The sequence below is a fragment of the Pelobates fuscus genome, chromosome 8 (genome assembly GCF_036172605.1).
Source record: "Pelobates fuscus isolate aPelFus1 chromosome 8, aPelFus1.pri, whole genome shotgun sequence".
NCBI lineage: Eukaryota > Metazoa > Chordata > Amphibia > Anura > Pelobatidae > Pelobates > Pelobates fuscus.
Window position 1 is genome coordinate 134595339 of NC_086324.1, and position 16463 is coordinate 134611801.

The window sequence follows — 16463 nt, forward strand, 5'->3', positions numbered from 1 at the left end:
CTACTGAATGCTGTGACAAGGAGGAAAAGGTACCTATATGCGCGGGAGCTGCAGCAGACATCAGCACTTACACCAATGGAGCTCCAGAGACATGCCACACCGTAAAAGGAACAGCCATATTAAGGTTTGTTCCACCTCAGGTAGGTTTTGCTCTCTGATTTATATTTATGGGAGGAAATGGGGAATACTACTGTGATGTCCCAGCATGCCCTCACACCACATGCTGTATTGTGGGAGCTGTAGTCTCCCAGCATGCACTCACACCACCTGCTGTATTGTGGGAGCTGTAGTCTCCCAGCATGCACTCACACCACATGCTGTATTGTGGGAGCTGTAGTCTCCCAGCATGCACTCACACCACATGCTGTATTGTGGGAGCTGTAGTCTCCCAGCATGCACTCACACCACATGCTGTATTGTGGGAGCTGTAGTCTCCCAGCATGCACTCACACCACCTGCTGTATTGTGGGAGCTGTAGTCTCCCAGCATGCACTCACACCACCTGCTGTATTGTGGGAGCTGTAGTCTCCCAGCATGTACTATGCAGCCATTGCCTTCACAGAGTACTGTAGCACAGGGGAGGCATGAGAATCAGAAGTGTGTAGTTCTCCTCAGAAGTCACCTCTAAAATATCAAAGTTGTTCTAGTTTATGTTTAAAATATTAATCTGTTTTCCTGGCACTGCAGGATTCCTCCCTCCCACCACCCAATCCCCAGGTGCTGAAGGGGTGAAAACCACTTCAGTGACTTACCTGAGGCAGCGACATGTCCTACGTCGCTGCCTGCTCCTCCCCCTCCGCTCCACCTTCTGCCTACGTTGGCCGGTGGCGAGACTGATCCCGCCCACCGGCCGAGGAGACCTAATGCGCATGCGCGGCAATGCCGCGCATGTGCATTAGCACACCCCATAGGAAAGCATTGAAAACGATTTTCAATGCTTTCCTATGGGGAATTGAGCGACACTGGAGGTCCTCACACAGCGTGAGGACGTCCAGCGACGCTCTAGCACAGAAAACCTGTGCTATAGAGCAGGAAGTTCCCTCTAGTGGCTGTCTGGTAGACAGCCACTAGGGGAGGACTTAACCCTGCAATGTAATTATTGCAGTTTATAAAAAACTGCAATAATTACACTTGCAGGGTTAAGGGTAGTGGGAGTTGGCACCCAGACCACTCCAATGGGCAGAAGTGGTCTGGGTGCCTACAGTGTCCCTTTAATTTGTTAATTTTTGGCTCAAAAACTAGGGGTCGTCTTATACATGGGGGCATCTTATACACAGAAAAATACTGTACTTAGTATATATTATAAGAAAAACTAAAGAAGATGGAAAAAAAGAAAACTCTCTAGATAAGTCACTGATTCCAAACCTATACAAGTGATGGTTGCTGAAATGTTCCTTCAGTTGGTCATGTGTGGTACTTTATCACTGGATGACATTCTATGGCCAGTGATTATCTTTGAAAACTAGTTGCATCATTATTTGGTATTTTTAAGGATGTGAAGTTGCACTTTGTTTAATTTTAAACTGATATGATATACACTATTGTCACCTGAACAACTTTAGCTTAATGAAGCAGTTTTGGTGTATAGAACATGCCCCTGCAGCCTCACTGCTCAATCCTCTGCCATTTAGGAGTTAAATCCCTCTGTTTATGAACCCTAGTCACACCTCCCTGCATGTGACTTGCACAGCCTTCCATAAACACTTCCTGTAAAGAGAGCCTTATTTAGGCTTTCTTTATTGCAAGTTCTGTTTAATTAAGATTTTCTTATCCCCTGCTATGTTAATAGCCTCCTGTATGTGATTAAATTTCAATTTAGAGATTGAGATACAATTATTTAAGGTAAATTACATCTGTTTGAAAGTGAAACCAGTTTTTTTTTCATGCAGGCTCTGTCAATCATAGCCAGGGGAGGTGTGGCTAGGGCTGCATAAACAGAAACAAAGTGATTTAACTCCTAAATGACAGTGAATTGAGCAGTGAAATTGCAAGGGAATGATCTATACACTAAAACTGCTTTATTTAGCTAAAGTAATTTAGGTGACTATAGTGTTCCTTTAACTTCCCCTGGAAATGATAAGAATTCTGCATCCATCATATATTTCCAACACTACATTTCCTCCATCTTGGAAACACAAAAGCTCATCTCTTTTTTTTAGAAATACTGTAACTGTAGCTGATGGTTTAATGATTGTCTGCTCATCCTTAAAAACACCCAATAATGTCTTCTGTGCCTCAGATCAGAACTGCCCCCGTCTGTGTTCAAGACACAATGGAACTCAATGTTCGGGGGATAGAATATCAAAATTATCATGCAATTCCAAAATGGCCGCCTCCGTTAAATGAAAAATAACATCTGTTATTAAATATATATGGGAAATGCACATAGAAACATGCAAGACTTCACCTGCCGCCTGTCACTTAATCCAATCCAAATATCGGTGGGTGCTCCTGACACTTGGCTATTCACCAGGTCAAACACAAAAACATTTTCATCCCAGCTAAATGGAAGAAAGACAGACAAAAAAAATATGTCAAACGAGTGACAGTAAAATCAAATAGAGTCAATGTAATAAAAAATGAAGCATTTACAGAGACCTGATGGATGGAAGGTTACACATTTAAAGGTGGAAACACATCTTAACATAGTGGCTTTGGTGCATAGATACTGCCCCTTTGTATCTGACAATGTAAAACATGGTATTTGGCAGAGATCGTGCATCTAATGGTGTCACCCTGACAATCACTAGAGGCACTCAATCATTAAAGACCTTTAATTTGAAGCTCTATACGAGAAGTGACAGTTACATGCTCCTTCAACAGAGTAAATGCAATTTCAGCTCTTACAGGGGTGAAGAGACCAGCAGGGGTTGGTAAAAAAAAAACACTGCACTTCCACATTTCTTGGGCTTTTTGCCTCTATGAAGCCTTGCAAGCTTAGGTTTGCTTACAAGGATATACTGCATGTGTACATGAATGTACGGAATTCTCTGTAGCAGCCCCATACATGTGCAGGTTAATTAAAACCAATAGTTAATTTTAGTAGCTATATGTTTGTACTAAAAGTTTCATTTTAAGGAATACTCTAGATTAAAAATAAAGTTGTTTATTTTTAACATTGCTGCTTTCCTTTAATTGGCTAAGCTTGTCACTTAAACCTTTCAGCTACAGGTACAAATCTGTTCCACACTGTGCTTTTCTAGTGATACAAAATGTAGGAATAGAAAAATATTACACTATAGTTAAAGGGACACGTTAAGTACCAAAACAACTTTAACTTAATAAAGCAGTTATGGTGTGCAGATCAGTCTCACTGCTCGATTCTCTGCCATTTGGGAGTTAAATCACTTTGTTTATCCATAGCGTAGCCACACCTCCCCTGGCTGTGACTAACACAGCCTCCATGAAAAAAAAGATGTCATTTTTACAGCAGTGTATTTACTTTAGAATCTTATTTCTCCTGCTCTGTTACTTAATCCCTTAAGGACACTTGACATGTGTGACATGTCATGATTAAATTTTATTCCAGAAGTTTGGTCCTTAAGGGGTTAAACTTTAACTACACACAGGAGGCTGTATCAGGTTCTAGCAGGCCATTAAAGGGACACTCCAGGCACCCAGACCACTTCTGCTCATTGGAGTGGTCTGGGTGGCAACTCCCACTACTCTTAACCCTGCAAGTGTAATTATTGCAGTTTTTCATAAACTGCAATAATTACCTTGCAGGGTTAACTCCACCTCTAATGGCTGTCTACTAGACAGCCACTAGAGGTCACTTCCTGGTCCATAGCACAGGAAACCTGTGCTAGAGCGTCGCTGGACGTCCTCACGCTGTGTGAGGACCTCCAGCGTCGCTCAAAACCTCATAGGAAAGTATGATTTTGATTTTTCAATGCTTTCCTATGGGGAGACGTAATGCGCATGCGCGGCATTGCCGCGCATGCGCATTAGGTCTCCTCGGCCGGTGGGCGGGATCAGTCTCGCCCACTGGCCGACGCAATGGACAGGAGGAGCGTCGCGGAGGAGGAAACAGCGGCGAGGGACATCGCCGCTGACTCAGGTAAGTGACTGAAGGGGTTTTCACCCCTTCAGTAACCGGGGATTGGGGGGTGGGAGGGAGAGGGACCCTCCAGTGCCAGGAAAACGGATCGTTTTCCTGGCACTGAAGTTTCCCTTTAACCCCTTAAGGACCAAACGTCTGGAATAAAAGGGAATCATGACATGTCACACATGTCATGTGTCCTTAAGGGGTTAAGGAGGAAGGAAACAGGAAACAGGAGACAGGAAATTCTAAAATAAGCACTATTTGGTTTAAGCAGGGCTGGCCTTAGGTGTTCAGGCCCTTAGGTTTCCCCTTCCCTCACCCTCCCTTACCCTCCCCCCCCACCCCCCCGCACCTGCGAGGGACAGATCCAGCTAACTAAATCTCACCTTAACTACCCCTACCCAGCCACCAGACTCCCATCAGCGATGTAACCGTCGGGGGTCTTCAGCAAAAAAAGTGGTGATAGCAACACTACTGCTTTAACCTCTTAAGGACACATGACATGTGTGACATGTCATGATTCCCTTTTATTCCAGAAGTTTGGTCCTTAAGGGGTTAAAAGTATAATCCCTTGCCACCTCTATCTACAAAACTCTCTGCTCCCCTTCTACAAACTCCTTCCATGCCCTTCCTTCTACAAAACCTTTGCCACCCCTTCTAAAAATAAAACTTCCCCCCTTTTACAAAAAACCCTGCCCTCCCCTTTACAAATCCCTTCCCTCCCCTTTACAAATCCCTCCCCTCCCCTTTACAAATCCCTGCCCTCCCCTTTACAAACCCCTGCCCTCTCCTTTTCAAGCCGCAGCCCCCCTTTTACAAGCCCCTGCCCCCCTGTTATAAACCCCCACTCCCCCTTTTATAAGCCCCCTTCCAAACGCCCCTGCACCCTTCTTTTACAAGCCATTGCCCCCGATGACAGACCCCTCTGCCCTCATTTTAAACTCTCCCTCTTTTACAACCCTCCTTCCTTTACAAACCCCCCTTTTTACAAACCCCTTCCAACCCTTTTACAATCCCCCCTCCCTTTACAAACCCCCAGCCCCCCTTCTACAAAACCCAATCTATTTAAAAATAAAAAAATACAAGAAGCAGACACTACTCACATTTAAACAAATATTTCCAGCACCCAAGCGCCTGCTGCTTTCTGGACATAGCTGACAGACTGTGTCCTCCTGTCCGACTCCGGTGCTGCCAGCACGTTTAGAGCAGAGGCCCACAGTCACAGTCACAGTGGATCCTTCCGCGACTGTGAGAAACACAATGAAGGCGGAGGCGGGGCACGTCGACGCTGCATCAGTACGCGGCGTTGCGTGTCCCCTCCCCAGGGGTGTATCCTGGTTTTGTGCTGCCCTAGGCAGGACAAAACTCAGGCGCCCCCCTCACCCCCACCGCCTCCCCCCACCCGCCACCCCCACCCAACCCTTCCCCCGCCTTCTAAATACACACACACTGACAGATACGCATCCATTAGCTAACTGTTAGCTAATGGATGCGTATCTGTCAGTGTGTGTGTGTGAGTGTATGAGTGTGTCTGTGTGTGAGTGTGTCTGTTAGTGAGTGTGTCTGTTAGTGAGTGTGTCTGTTAGTGTGTGTGTCTGTTAGTGTGTGTGTCTGTTAGTGTGTGTGTATTTAGTGTGTGTGTGAGTGTCTGTTAGTGAGTGTGTGAGTGTGTCTGTTAGCTGCTAACAGACACACTCACACACTCACTAACAGACACACTCACACACACTGACATACACACACTAACAGACACACACAGTCAGACACACACACACACTCTAACAGACACACTCTCACACACACACACTCTAACAGACAAACAGACACACTCACACTCACTAACAGACACACACTAACAGACACACTCACACACACTAACAGACACACTCACACACACTAACAGACACACACAGTCAGACACACTCACACACACTCTCACACTCACTAACAGACACACACACTAACAGACACACTCACACACACTAACAGACACACTCACACACACTAACAGACACACACAGTCAGACACACTCACACACACTAACAGACACACACACACACACTAACAGACACACTCACTAACAGACACACACTAACAGACACACTCACTCACATTAACTCATTTTTTTTTTTTAATTTACCCCCCCAGCCTCCTTACCTTTGGGAATGCTGGGGGGGTTCTCCCTCTCCCTGGGGTCTAGTGGGGCTGCCGGTCGGGCTGCTGGGCTGGTTGCTGGGCGGGCGGCTGGCGAGGGAGCACTTCCTCTGAGCTGTCTGCTCAGCTCCCTCGCGCGCCGCAGAGTGAGGCTGGGAGGCGGAGCCGGATTATGACATCATATTCCGGCTCCCAGCCTCACTCTGCGGCGCGCGAGGGAGCTGAGCAGACAGCTCAGAGGAAGTGCTCCCTCGCCAGCCGCCCGCCCGCACAGCAACCAGCCCAGCAGCCACCAGCCCAGGATGTCTGTTAGCCGCAAGGCTAACAAGGCATTTGCCCTGGGCGTTTGGGGGCGGCTTTTTTTGCCGCCCCCTGGAAAATGCCGCCCAAGGCAAATGCCTTGTTTGCCTCGCGGCAAATACGCCCCTGCCCCTCCCTCCTCCTTCGCGCTTCAGTCCTCCTCCACACTATGAAATAGTGGAGCCGGCTGAGACCCGCTTTAATAATTTGCAAGTAACTTGACTTGCACCTACACATACATTGTATAACTTGTGCCGGCCTGTCAGTAACTGACAGCTCGCACACCCCAAATGCCAGCCCTGGGTCTAAGTCCTAAACAGCGGATAATTGATCAATGAGACTAAATGGGCATGATCTGCACACCAATCCCAGTTCATGAAGTTAAAGTGGTTTCGGTACTTAGAGTGTCCCTTAAATTATTGAAGAGACCTGACGTGCAGCGTAGAAGGGGCAGCAACTTTAGGGTTTAACAACACGCAGCGTACCTGTGTATAGAAACTAATTTCCCGGTTGTCCTGCCAAGCGAAAACTCTGCACAGTAAAAGTCTGCTTCGGCCCAAGTTTTATTCATCGGGAAGAATCTGTAGCAATTACCGTTGTATTCTGTCCAAAACAGTGGGCAGGATAATGGCTGGCTAAAATCTGTGAATGCTTAAATGTGGAGAAACATGATATTTAAACATTAGATTTTTTTCATTGTACTGATAAAGTCAGTAGAGCATGATTTACACAGGCTAGTCAACAGAGTTTTTCCCTGGCAGATTTCCTCAATATGACAAATACCTTGCTGAAATCAGACCACCATTCATTTTACTCCACCACCTTCAAACGCATATACGGAGGGCACTAAAGTGAATGTCACTAAGTTTACTGGTGGCCTTGAGGACTATTCAATTCTTTTATCCAGCCCTCTATTCCCTACTTTTTAAATTGGCAATGAAAGGGGACTTTTTGACTTTGCTTTAGCGCCCTATAGTTTTATGGGCATCCCAGAGATTGCAATTTTATTTTTTAAAAATAATAAAAAATGTTTTAAAGAAATGTATAAAATATAAGCTGTTTTATTGTATATTCTAGTGGGCAAGGCAATTACAAACAGCAGTATGAAATGTTAAGCTTTCACTAATTGATTGAATTCAATGCACATCTTAAAATATTTATTCAGATGCACACATGCATATATTTGTATATTATTGCACACGTAGGAGAAAGCCGTACTATGCACATATTAAAATCTAGCTTTACTGGCAGTCATTTAGGGTTAAATCGCAGGCGAGTGATGACCTTTGATCATATAAATTATATTATGTAGACGGTAGACCCATGCAGGCCGGTGATTCATCAAACCCCATTATGAGATGTGCTGCAGGTTGTCCAAGCTTTAATTCCTCCCGATGCATAATTTTCCTGGAGTGGTTTTATGACTCAAAACAGAACACAGCACTGGAAAGATTGGATCTGTGATATTATAAGTACTACTGGTAATAAACAGGTCGTAAAACTGACCTCAGTCATCTTTTTTTTTTTTTTAAACGAAAAAAAAAAAGAAAAAGAAAAGAAAAACAAAGTTCTCATAATTTATGTAAGCACAAGTCATTTTAAGAATGTTGCAATAAGTGGCATACATCTGTTAACCATACATTGAATTTATACTAATGTTTAAAAAAAAAAAAAGTACACCCACAGTATGTGAATTGTGTATGAGAATGCTGCCTCTCCCATTTCTGGCAAAGGCGTCTTTCTATAACAAGTTTCCAGTTCGAAGTTTTCCAAGTAGTAGGCACCCTGGGAGATCCAACTGGCTGCGGTCTGACTTTTATGTCAACCCAGGCAACTAGAAACAGCCCACCAGCTGTAACTCCCCCCCTACCTTGCAGACAGCATTCACAATTACATAAGAAAGTTGTATCCGCAAAAAAAGACTCATTCATAGTCTTACACTGTAACCCCTCGCAATTACATTGTTATTTACCAAGGTGAGAATTCAAAGTGAGTTTAATGCCAGAGCTAAACTGTAAAAATCCTGCAAGTCAACTATGCTTTCACTCAGACTATTTTGACATTTAATTTGAAATTCTCTCTGAATTCTCGACAATGCTCACTTGATAAATAAGTGTAAATAAAATCCTAATTTGGAAAATGGCAGCAAAATTAAATTTCGCTTGTCGATATTGCACCGCTATCCTGGTAACTCAAAAGTACCGGTAATAGATGAATTAGAATTACATGAATTTTGACTTATTTCAAAACTAGTTTCCTAGTGTCTCGAGAGTTTCTCAGAGTGCATGGCAGGTTCGAGAGGAGTTAACAGGCTGCTACTTATATTGAATTTTTTTAGCCTGCACTCCTTCTTAATATTTACCCGAGCTGCTTGCATTCTTTTCTGCATGTAGCGGTACTCTCTGCAAGTACCTCTAGGACTAATAGCGATCTCTTTAAACTCTACAGTTGTACTTTCATTAGGTTCCCCAGATTGTGGCACTTACCAACAGCAGAGATACTATGAGATGATAGCCTGGCTGGCATTCGATACTATTATACTTCTTTTAGATTCTCATTAGCAGATTCCGTACCTGAGTGCCTTCGTACTATCTGTTAGTGTCAGTGGTTATCTGTTTGTATACCCCTAGGTTACTCTTATTAGGGTAACAGTTTTAGCACCTATTTTAGGTTCAACCTTTGTACAGAAGCATGTTTGTTTTTTTTCTGTATCATATTTACTTATAATAAAATGTATTTATTTTTCTTTATGTGTACCAGTCAGTTCTCCTTATATATTTAGATACTTAGTCTTGAATTTAGAGTGGACTATCTATACTCCCTAGGCACACTACCTTTGCTCTCTTACATTACATTTGGAGTTACCCCCCTTCTCTCAGTGTACCTAATATTTTGGCTCTACTCTTGCTCTTTTGTTTTCAATTTTTATTTCAAAACTATATTTAAAGGGGAACGACCACCTCCCACTATTAAAAATAGAGGAGATTCCTACACATCAATTCTATGTAGGTGTCTCCTAAATTGGTCACTTAAGTAATCTCAACAGACAAAGAAAGAAAGTTTGAGAAAGTGGTAATTTCCCAAGAGATTACCACTAATTGAAGCCACTATATCAAGGTAAAATGCAAACTGTATTAATTGAAATAAAACCTATATAAACAACCCACCAAAAATAGTGTGCTCTACAAACGTTATTACTGTGGTTAGTAGACTATTCCTATTGGATTAAGATATGATTTAGAGAGATATATAGAGTGTAGCTGTATTATAATTACTAAAAGTATTCCTATATTGGAAGTAAACGAGGAACAAAAGGAGGAAGACGAGAATATGAATAAATCTCCTCTTTTAACTAAACCTCCTATAGGAGAATGAGACAGATACACTGTATCCAAGTAGTAGCCACCAAGTATGATTGATTAGATGTTACAAAAATATGATGTTATGTAACCAAGCTCAATCAGTGAAATTAGAAATACCACTTAGAACTCCCATTATATTGCAAGAAGGGTCAATTAACTGGGTATACAGATTGCTAGAAGGTAGCATTTGGTAAGAAAGCAATGTTTTAATACAGTACAATACAGGAAGTAGTATAGGAGTAAGAATTAAAGTTTAGGAAAAGGCAACGTTAAAGTGTAGTTAATACAGGTATGAAGTATTCCCTGCCTCTAAATTCTAAAGATAAACTCTATACCCCTGATAATAATATCCTACCCCCCTACTGCTTCAAGGCAGTGCCTCAGGTATTTAAATATAAAGCAGCGAGTGGTAAATGAGTTAGGATTAGAGTTTAGAACAAAGGCAACATTGAATTGCATTTCACATAATTATGAAGAATAACCTGCCTCTAAATTCTAAAGGCAGATACTATACTCCTATTAATAATCTGCTAACCCCCTACTGCTTCGAGGCAGTCCCCAGTATAGGTAACAAGCCCTTTGCCTTAAAGTAAAAAGGTAGCCAAAGGTCCTAACCACAGAGCAAAGTGAACTAAAAACAGATGCACGTTAGTGCATACCATCCAAAAGCACATGTACAGGTCCGTCTGATGTTTGCCAATGAACATCTAAATGATTGGGTAAAAGTGTTGTGGTCAGATGAGACCAAAATTGAGCTCTTTGGCAATGCTGCCTATGACCCCAAGAACACCATCCCCACTGTCAAACATGGAGGTGGAAACATTATGCTTTGGGGGTGTTTTTCTGCTAAGGGGACTGGACCGCATCAAAGGGACGATGAGCAGGGCCATGTACTGTCAAATCTTGGGTGAGAATCTCCTTCCCTCAGCCAGGGCATTGAAAATGGGTCGTGGATGCGTATTCAAGCATGACATGGACCCAAAACACACAGCCAAGGCAACAAAGGAGTGGCTCATGAAGAAGCACATTAAGATCCTGGAGTGGCAAAGCCAGTCTCCAGACCTTAATCCCATATAAAATCCGTGGATGGAGCTGAAGGTTCGAGTTGCCAATCATCAGCCTTGAAACATTAATGACTTGGAGAGGATCTGCAAAGAGGAGTGGGTCAAAATCCCTCCTGAGATGTGTGCAAACCTGGTGGCCAACTACAAGAAACATCTGGCCTCTATGATTGCCAACAAGGGTTTTGCCACCAAGTACTAAGTCGAAGTGGTCAAATACTTATTTCACTCATTGACATGCAAATCAATTTATAACTTTGTTGACATGCGCTTTTCTGGATTTCTTTTTTGTTCTTCTGTCTCTCACTGTTAAAATATACCTACCATTAAAATTATAGACTGATCATTTCTTTGTCAGTGGGCAAATGTTCAAAATCAGCAGGGGATCAAATACTGCTGCTGTATGTACACTGCCTGGCCAAAAAAAAGTTGCCACCAAAAAAAAAGGTCATACACTCTAATATTTTGTTGGACCGCCTTTAGCTTTGATTACGGCACGCAGTCGCCTTGGCATTGTTTCGATAAGCTTCTGCAATATCACAAGAATTATTTCCATCCAGTGTTGCATTAATTTTTCACCAAGATCTTGTATTGATGATGGGAGAGTCGGACCACTGCACAAAGCCTTCTCCAGCACATCCCAAAGATTCTCCATGGGGTTAAAGTCTGGAATCCTTGGTGGTCCATCCATGTGTGAAAATGATGCCTCATGCTCCCTGAACTACTCTTTCACAATTTGAGCCCGATGAATCCTGGCATTGTCATCTTGGAATATGCCCGTGCATCAATAGATGCCATGCATTTTATATACATTAATGTTGCATTATCTTTCTAAATGATAAGATATTTTTATTTTTTAAATGGGAATTCAACGTGAATTTCACATTTTAGGCCAAAATTGTTAAAATAAACACAGTTGATTGTTAATTTTTTTTATTTTGTTTAATGCTTGCAATTTCCTTATTAATTCACTTGGAATTCCCAGCACTTCAAACTTTAGTGCACAACTATATGGAATTGCTGATTTTTTTTTAAATTTGTACTATGTGTAATTTGTCTAAACATACTCTCCTGGCCGGTGGGACTTGGGTGCTATGCAGAGCAGAAGAAAAGTGGTACATTTTCTCTTATGCAATTCAGTTTTTCACTGCTACGACCGACCTGACAAATTTAATTGACTCTCATATAGTCTTGTGACACCCTGGTGCACAGTCTTATGCCACTCAAGCAGCACTTTTTTTCTAAGTGCACTCTTAATCCTTTAAAGGTTTACCTATGATCAAGGCATGGGAGAGGCGGCCACTCCCCTGCATCCTGAACTGGCTTGTCTCTCCATCAAGAGTCCCTCTTTCCCCCTTCTGGACCGGTGGGGGTTATCCTGGTCCTCCCTGGAACAACTTCCCCAGCTGCTACAACAGGCTGCTCGGTTGGCCTGCTAAGTGCTACGAGCGGATCCAAGATGGCTGCTGTTAGCTTCTCGAGAAGGGCCTGCAACTTTTACAGGTGGACTCCATGCTCAGTGCCTTTGATGACATCTTCCCAAGATTCTGGCCAAAGCTAGAACATAAGGCTTCCCTAATGGTGGGTCCCCAGCTCTTCAATGTGGAATGCCAGATTTTACACATACCGATGTTCCACCGCAACTCACCTGGGTCATGGACATGTGGCGACCTTCATGCTGTAGTTTGTGTCTCCTTTTTTGATGCTGACTTAATCACTGGAAAGGAATAGGTTGGTGGGCCCAGGGCGCAGCTACAGGGGAAAGTTGACCTAAGGAGGTGTAGTGATGCACCTAACCCCACAAGCCTACTTATGGGGCATGAGTGCGGTCTCCTACAGACAGAATCAGATGACATACCTTATAACGGCCTGAATTGATGGGGACTCTCTGTATACCATGAAGGCTATGCTTTCTTGAGGGATTCTAGGCATTTTCTAATACTGCCCTTCCCCTCCGCTTCTGTGGCTTTACTTGTTTTCTTTTAATATATTTCAGCTGATTGGTGGGGCATTTTTAAAATGTAAACCGGTGCAAAACTCTTCACATGTATCGCATACACTTGATGACACTATTGCCATGCTTTCGGATGTCATGTCTTTACCTGCCTGTAATAATGTTACTGCAACTGCAAAAATAAAATTAAATAAAAAACATCATCCTCCTCATGAATAAGAGGTCAATCATTTCAAACATTTTAGGTCATAGACAGTTATGTAACCTGATTTCCCTTGAATGGAGGCCAGCTATGAAAAACACTGAGCTGCATCGAAAGCTAATGTATACAATGCCTTTGTGTTATTTATATACATCCCCTGGAACAAGGAGATAGAGTCAGATACAGTATGGGGTCTGTTCCATATTTATTTATATCAGAAGATGCTCTTTAAAATGGAATGATTCTACAGATTCCACTGAAATGGCAAATTATGTGTGAATGAGAAGGGATTTTATGTACTGTGTGAACAAGTAATAGCCAGATTTGTAATGTAATTCATTTTTATTTAAGTGTAACTGTCACTTCTTTCGTTATCTCACCATTGAATAAAACATGGAAAATCACCTATAAATTGTGTTAACTTTTTTTTCTTGTAATGGGCCATTTAAATTTTTTTTATTTTTTTTTTTTAAATGTATATTGATGTTTTAGCAAGTGACATCACAATCCAGTTCCATTCAGGCACAGCCAAGGCACATAATGCAAATGAAGAGAAGAACAGAAACATTATTTAGATTTCTCCACTTACACAACTATGTTCAAGGGCAGAAAAAAGATAATATTTATAACAGCGGTTTACAGGCAGCCAACATGGAGGTGCCCAGTTTCAACATAGATATATAGATTTCTACATTTAATTGTATTTTTAGACCTCAGAAAAACAAATGTCCTTTTTATACAGGATAAGTAAACAGGATATTAACATTTTGGGAGGTATTTGTTCACCTTTAAATATGTTTATTTTATTTAGTGCAAATAAGAATTTCTAGTACTACTGTAGGTGACGTTTGAAGGTATGAACAATACATACAGTAGTCATACAAACATTATAATAAGATGTTACATATAGATTAATTAGAATAGTATTAGAATAGGTTTTACAAGATTGTAAACCGAGTGGGCATAGAAGGCATACAGATTACAGTAGTGCATGTTAAGTGATTTTAACATTCTGTTTTGATGTAGGTTTAAATACTTGAATGGTGAATTTTGGTGAATGATGGATATAATGGTATAGCATTCTACAGACTGATGGCCACAGAGGAGAAAACCTCTCAGTAAAAGAGGTCACAGGGGCTATTTCCCAGTCTTTATGGACAGTGTTAGCATGCAATAAAGAATACAATGGCCTTAATTAAATAGCTTTAATATTATTCATTAAGGAATCCTAAAAAAAATATGATAACAATTATTTTATATTGATATTATGTATGTAGCTATTTTAGCACCATTTAAGCAGTCCATCATTGGATGCTTGGAGACTCTACGAGATTGATTTGAGAACCGGTGAGGCCAATAATCGCCTCAATTTAATAAGCTTCTAAAATAATTCAACACTATTTGAAAAACATTCCAGATGACTTATCTACAGAAATCACAATTAAAGCCCATGGGAATTTTTGTAGACAAATCTTTGTAAAGTTTTTTTTTAAGAGTACTGAATAATTTGAAAGCTTATTGAAGCAAGGACATAGATAGCACATTTTTAAACACTGTATTTATTTTAGCTCCATATTATTCAGGATAACTTTGCAAACATATCAAGCATTCTTTAATTCCTTTACCGTGTTAGTTTTACTTCATCTGCTAGAAGACAACTCCATGTATCTACTACCTTGAACTCCCAAGAAGGTCACCATTATCCATCTGGAATCCATCCAGTCCTGTTATATCACCCATGTTTTGTATTATACGTATTTCTTTTTGCTCCTGATATGTTTGAAGGTACATACCATGTGATTGGAATTTGTCCTACGTACGATGTTAACTTGTGATGATTTAGAAGTAAGTATTGTAACATTGGAAGCAATTGCTGGAGAATACTTTCAATTTTTTTAAATTAAAATGATGACATTTGGACACTTAGTTCACAAGCTATGATATATTATTTGTTTATATGACAGATTCAACATTATTAGCAAAAACAAAATCAAAACAAAAAAAAGAACAACAACAACAAAACAGAACAAAACAAAAAACAAAAAAAGAACAACAACAACAAAACAGAACAAAACAAAAAAAGAACAACAACAACAACAAAACAGAACAAAACAAAAAACAAAAAAAGTATAGAATCTACATTTGTTCTAACATTTGCAAATGCACTCACCTTGGCTGAGTTTTAGCTCTGTCTGGGGAAAGGCTTCTACAGTAAAAACGATAAATGCGAGGATTTTACACACATCCCATTGGAGCGATGTTATTACACAGTGTCTCATTTTCAAGTTGCAAGACAGCTACGATGTCAAATGCTCCTTGAGGCAAACTTGGATGTCTTTTCTCTGAATGTTTCCTGCAACAGATGTAAAAATCCTAAAGAACACTCCCTCTTTAACTAACTGTCAATGACTTGTGAGATAGGCTGTCCAAATTTCTGCATGAGTTTATCAGCTCTTAAACAGTAACAGCTCATGTCGCTATTCGTCGACGCCATAGTTTGAAGCTATGACCTTTTAACCCACACTACTTGTGGAAGTGAACATAATCCCATCTTTTTTGCTTTCAGTTTAACTAGAGTGAAGGCAAAATACAGATTAGGGAAGAGCGCGCACACAATAAAAAACACAGTTTTGAATTTTACAAGGCTATTTAAGATCATCTATCTTAGCAAACAAATATTGGGTAACTGGTTTGCTTTAGTACGTAATATAACATCATGGTGGGAGTGGAGACTGAATTTAAAAAGGATCAGACGCATGCTGAGCAAGCTCTTGTGTTCAGCGTGGGTTTTATATACATAACTACAGTCATTTTGCTGATCTTGCCCCCAAAAATGCACTCACCTAAGAGATTGTACCTCGACGAATCTAAGGATACCACTCCTGATGCTGTATTCACATGCATTGTCTGAATCGAGACAGGCGCGGCTGGTGTGGCAGAGTTGGCTGCTCTCCAACACATCTATCCTCCCTTCCCTTTGGACCAGTGGAGGTTATCCCAGATCCAGGAGTCCAGCATACACTGCCAGATGCCTACCATTCTGACAGGTCCTCATGGGTTCCAAGATGGCAAAGAACAGAACCGGAGACCCGAGTATGACACCCATTGCGACTACACTGTTCAGACTGGACCACATTTCTGCAGAATTCCTGTACTGTATAATGGCAAAGCAAAGGAGAGAACAGTCCCCTCCACAGAGTCACCGAAAGATGGAGAAACAACTTACCTATACAGTCGTGAGCGCTATTATTGTGTGGACTGTTGAAAAACTGATTAGTAAGCTCGATTCTCTCTCTTACTTGTGGATACAGGTGGATTCCACTTATGCACATATCTCTGGAGCAGAAAAACTTGGGACTGAGCCTGTGGGGGTTTGGAGCCAGG

General features: G+C 41.5%; 1 protein-coding gene across 1 annotated transcript in view; it reads right to left on the reverse strand.

Annotated features, from left to right (window-relative positions):
• CLEC19A (C-type lectin domain containing 19A) overlaps positions 1-15502 on the reverse strand; it is a 35392-nt gene extending 19890 nt beyond the window's left edge. Inside the window, exons 1-3 of the mRNA XM_063428853.1 lie at positions 15250-15502; positions 6986-7151; positions 2408-2501 (exon numbers count right to left, since the gene is read on the reverse strand). Of these exons, the coding sequence (XP_063284923.1) occupies positions 2408-2501; positions 6986-7151; positions 15250-15358 (369 nt within the window). The 5' untranslated portion in view covers positions 15359-15502. The remainder of the gene's footprint in view (positions 1-2407; positions 2502-6985; positions 7152-15249) is intronic.
• Positions 15503-16463: the final 961 nt, after the last annotated feature.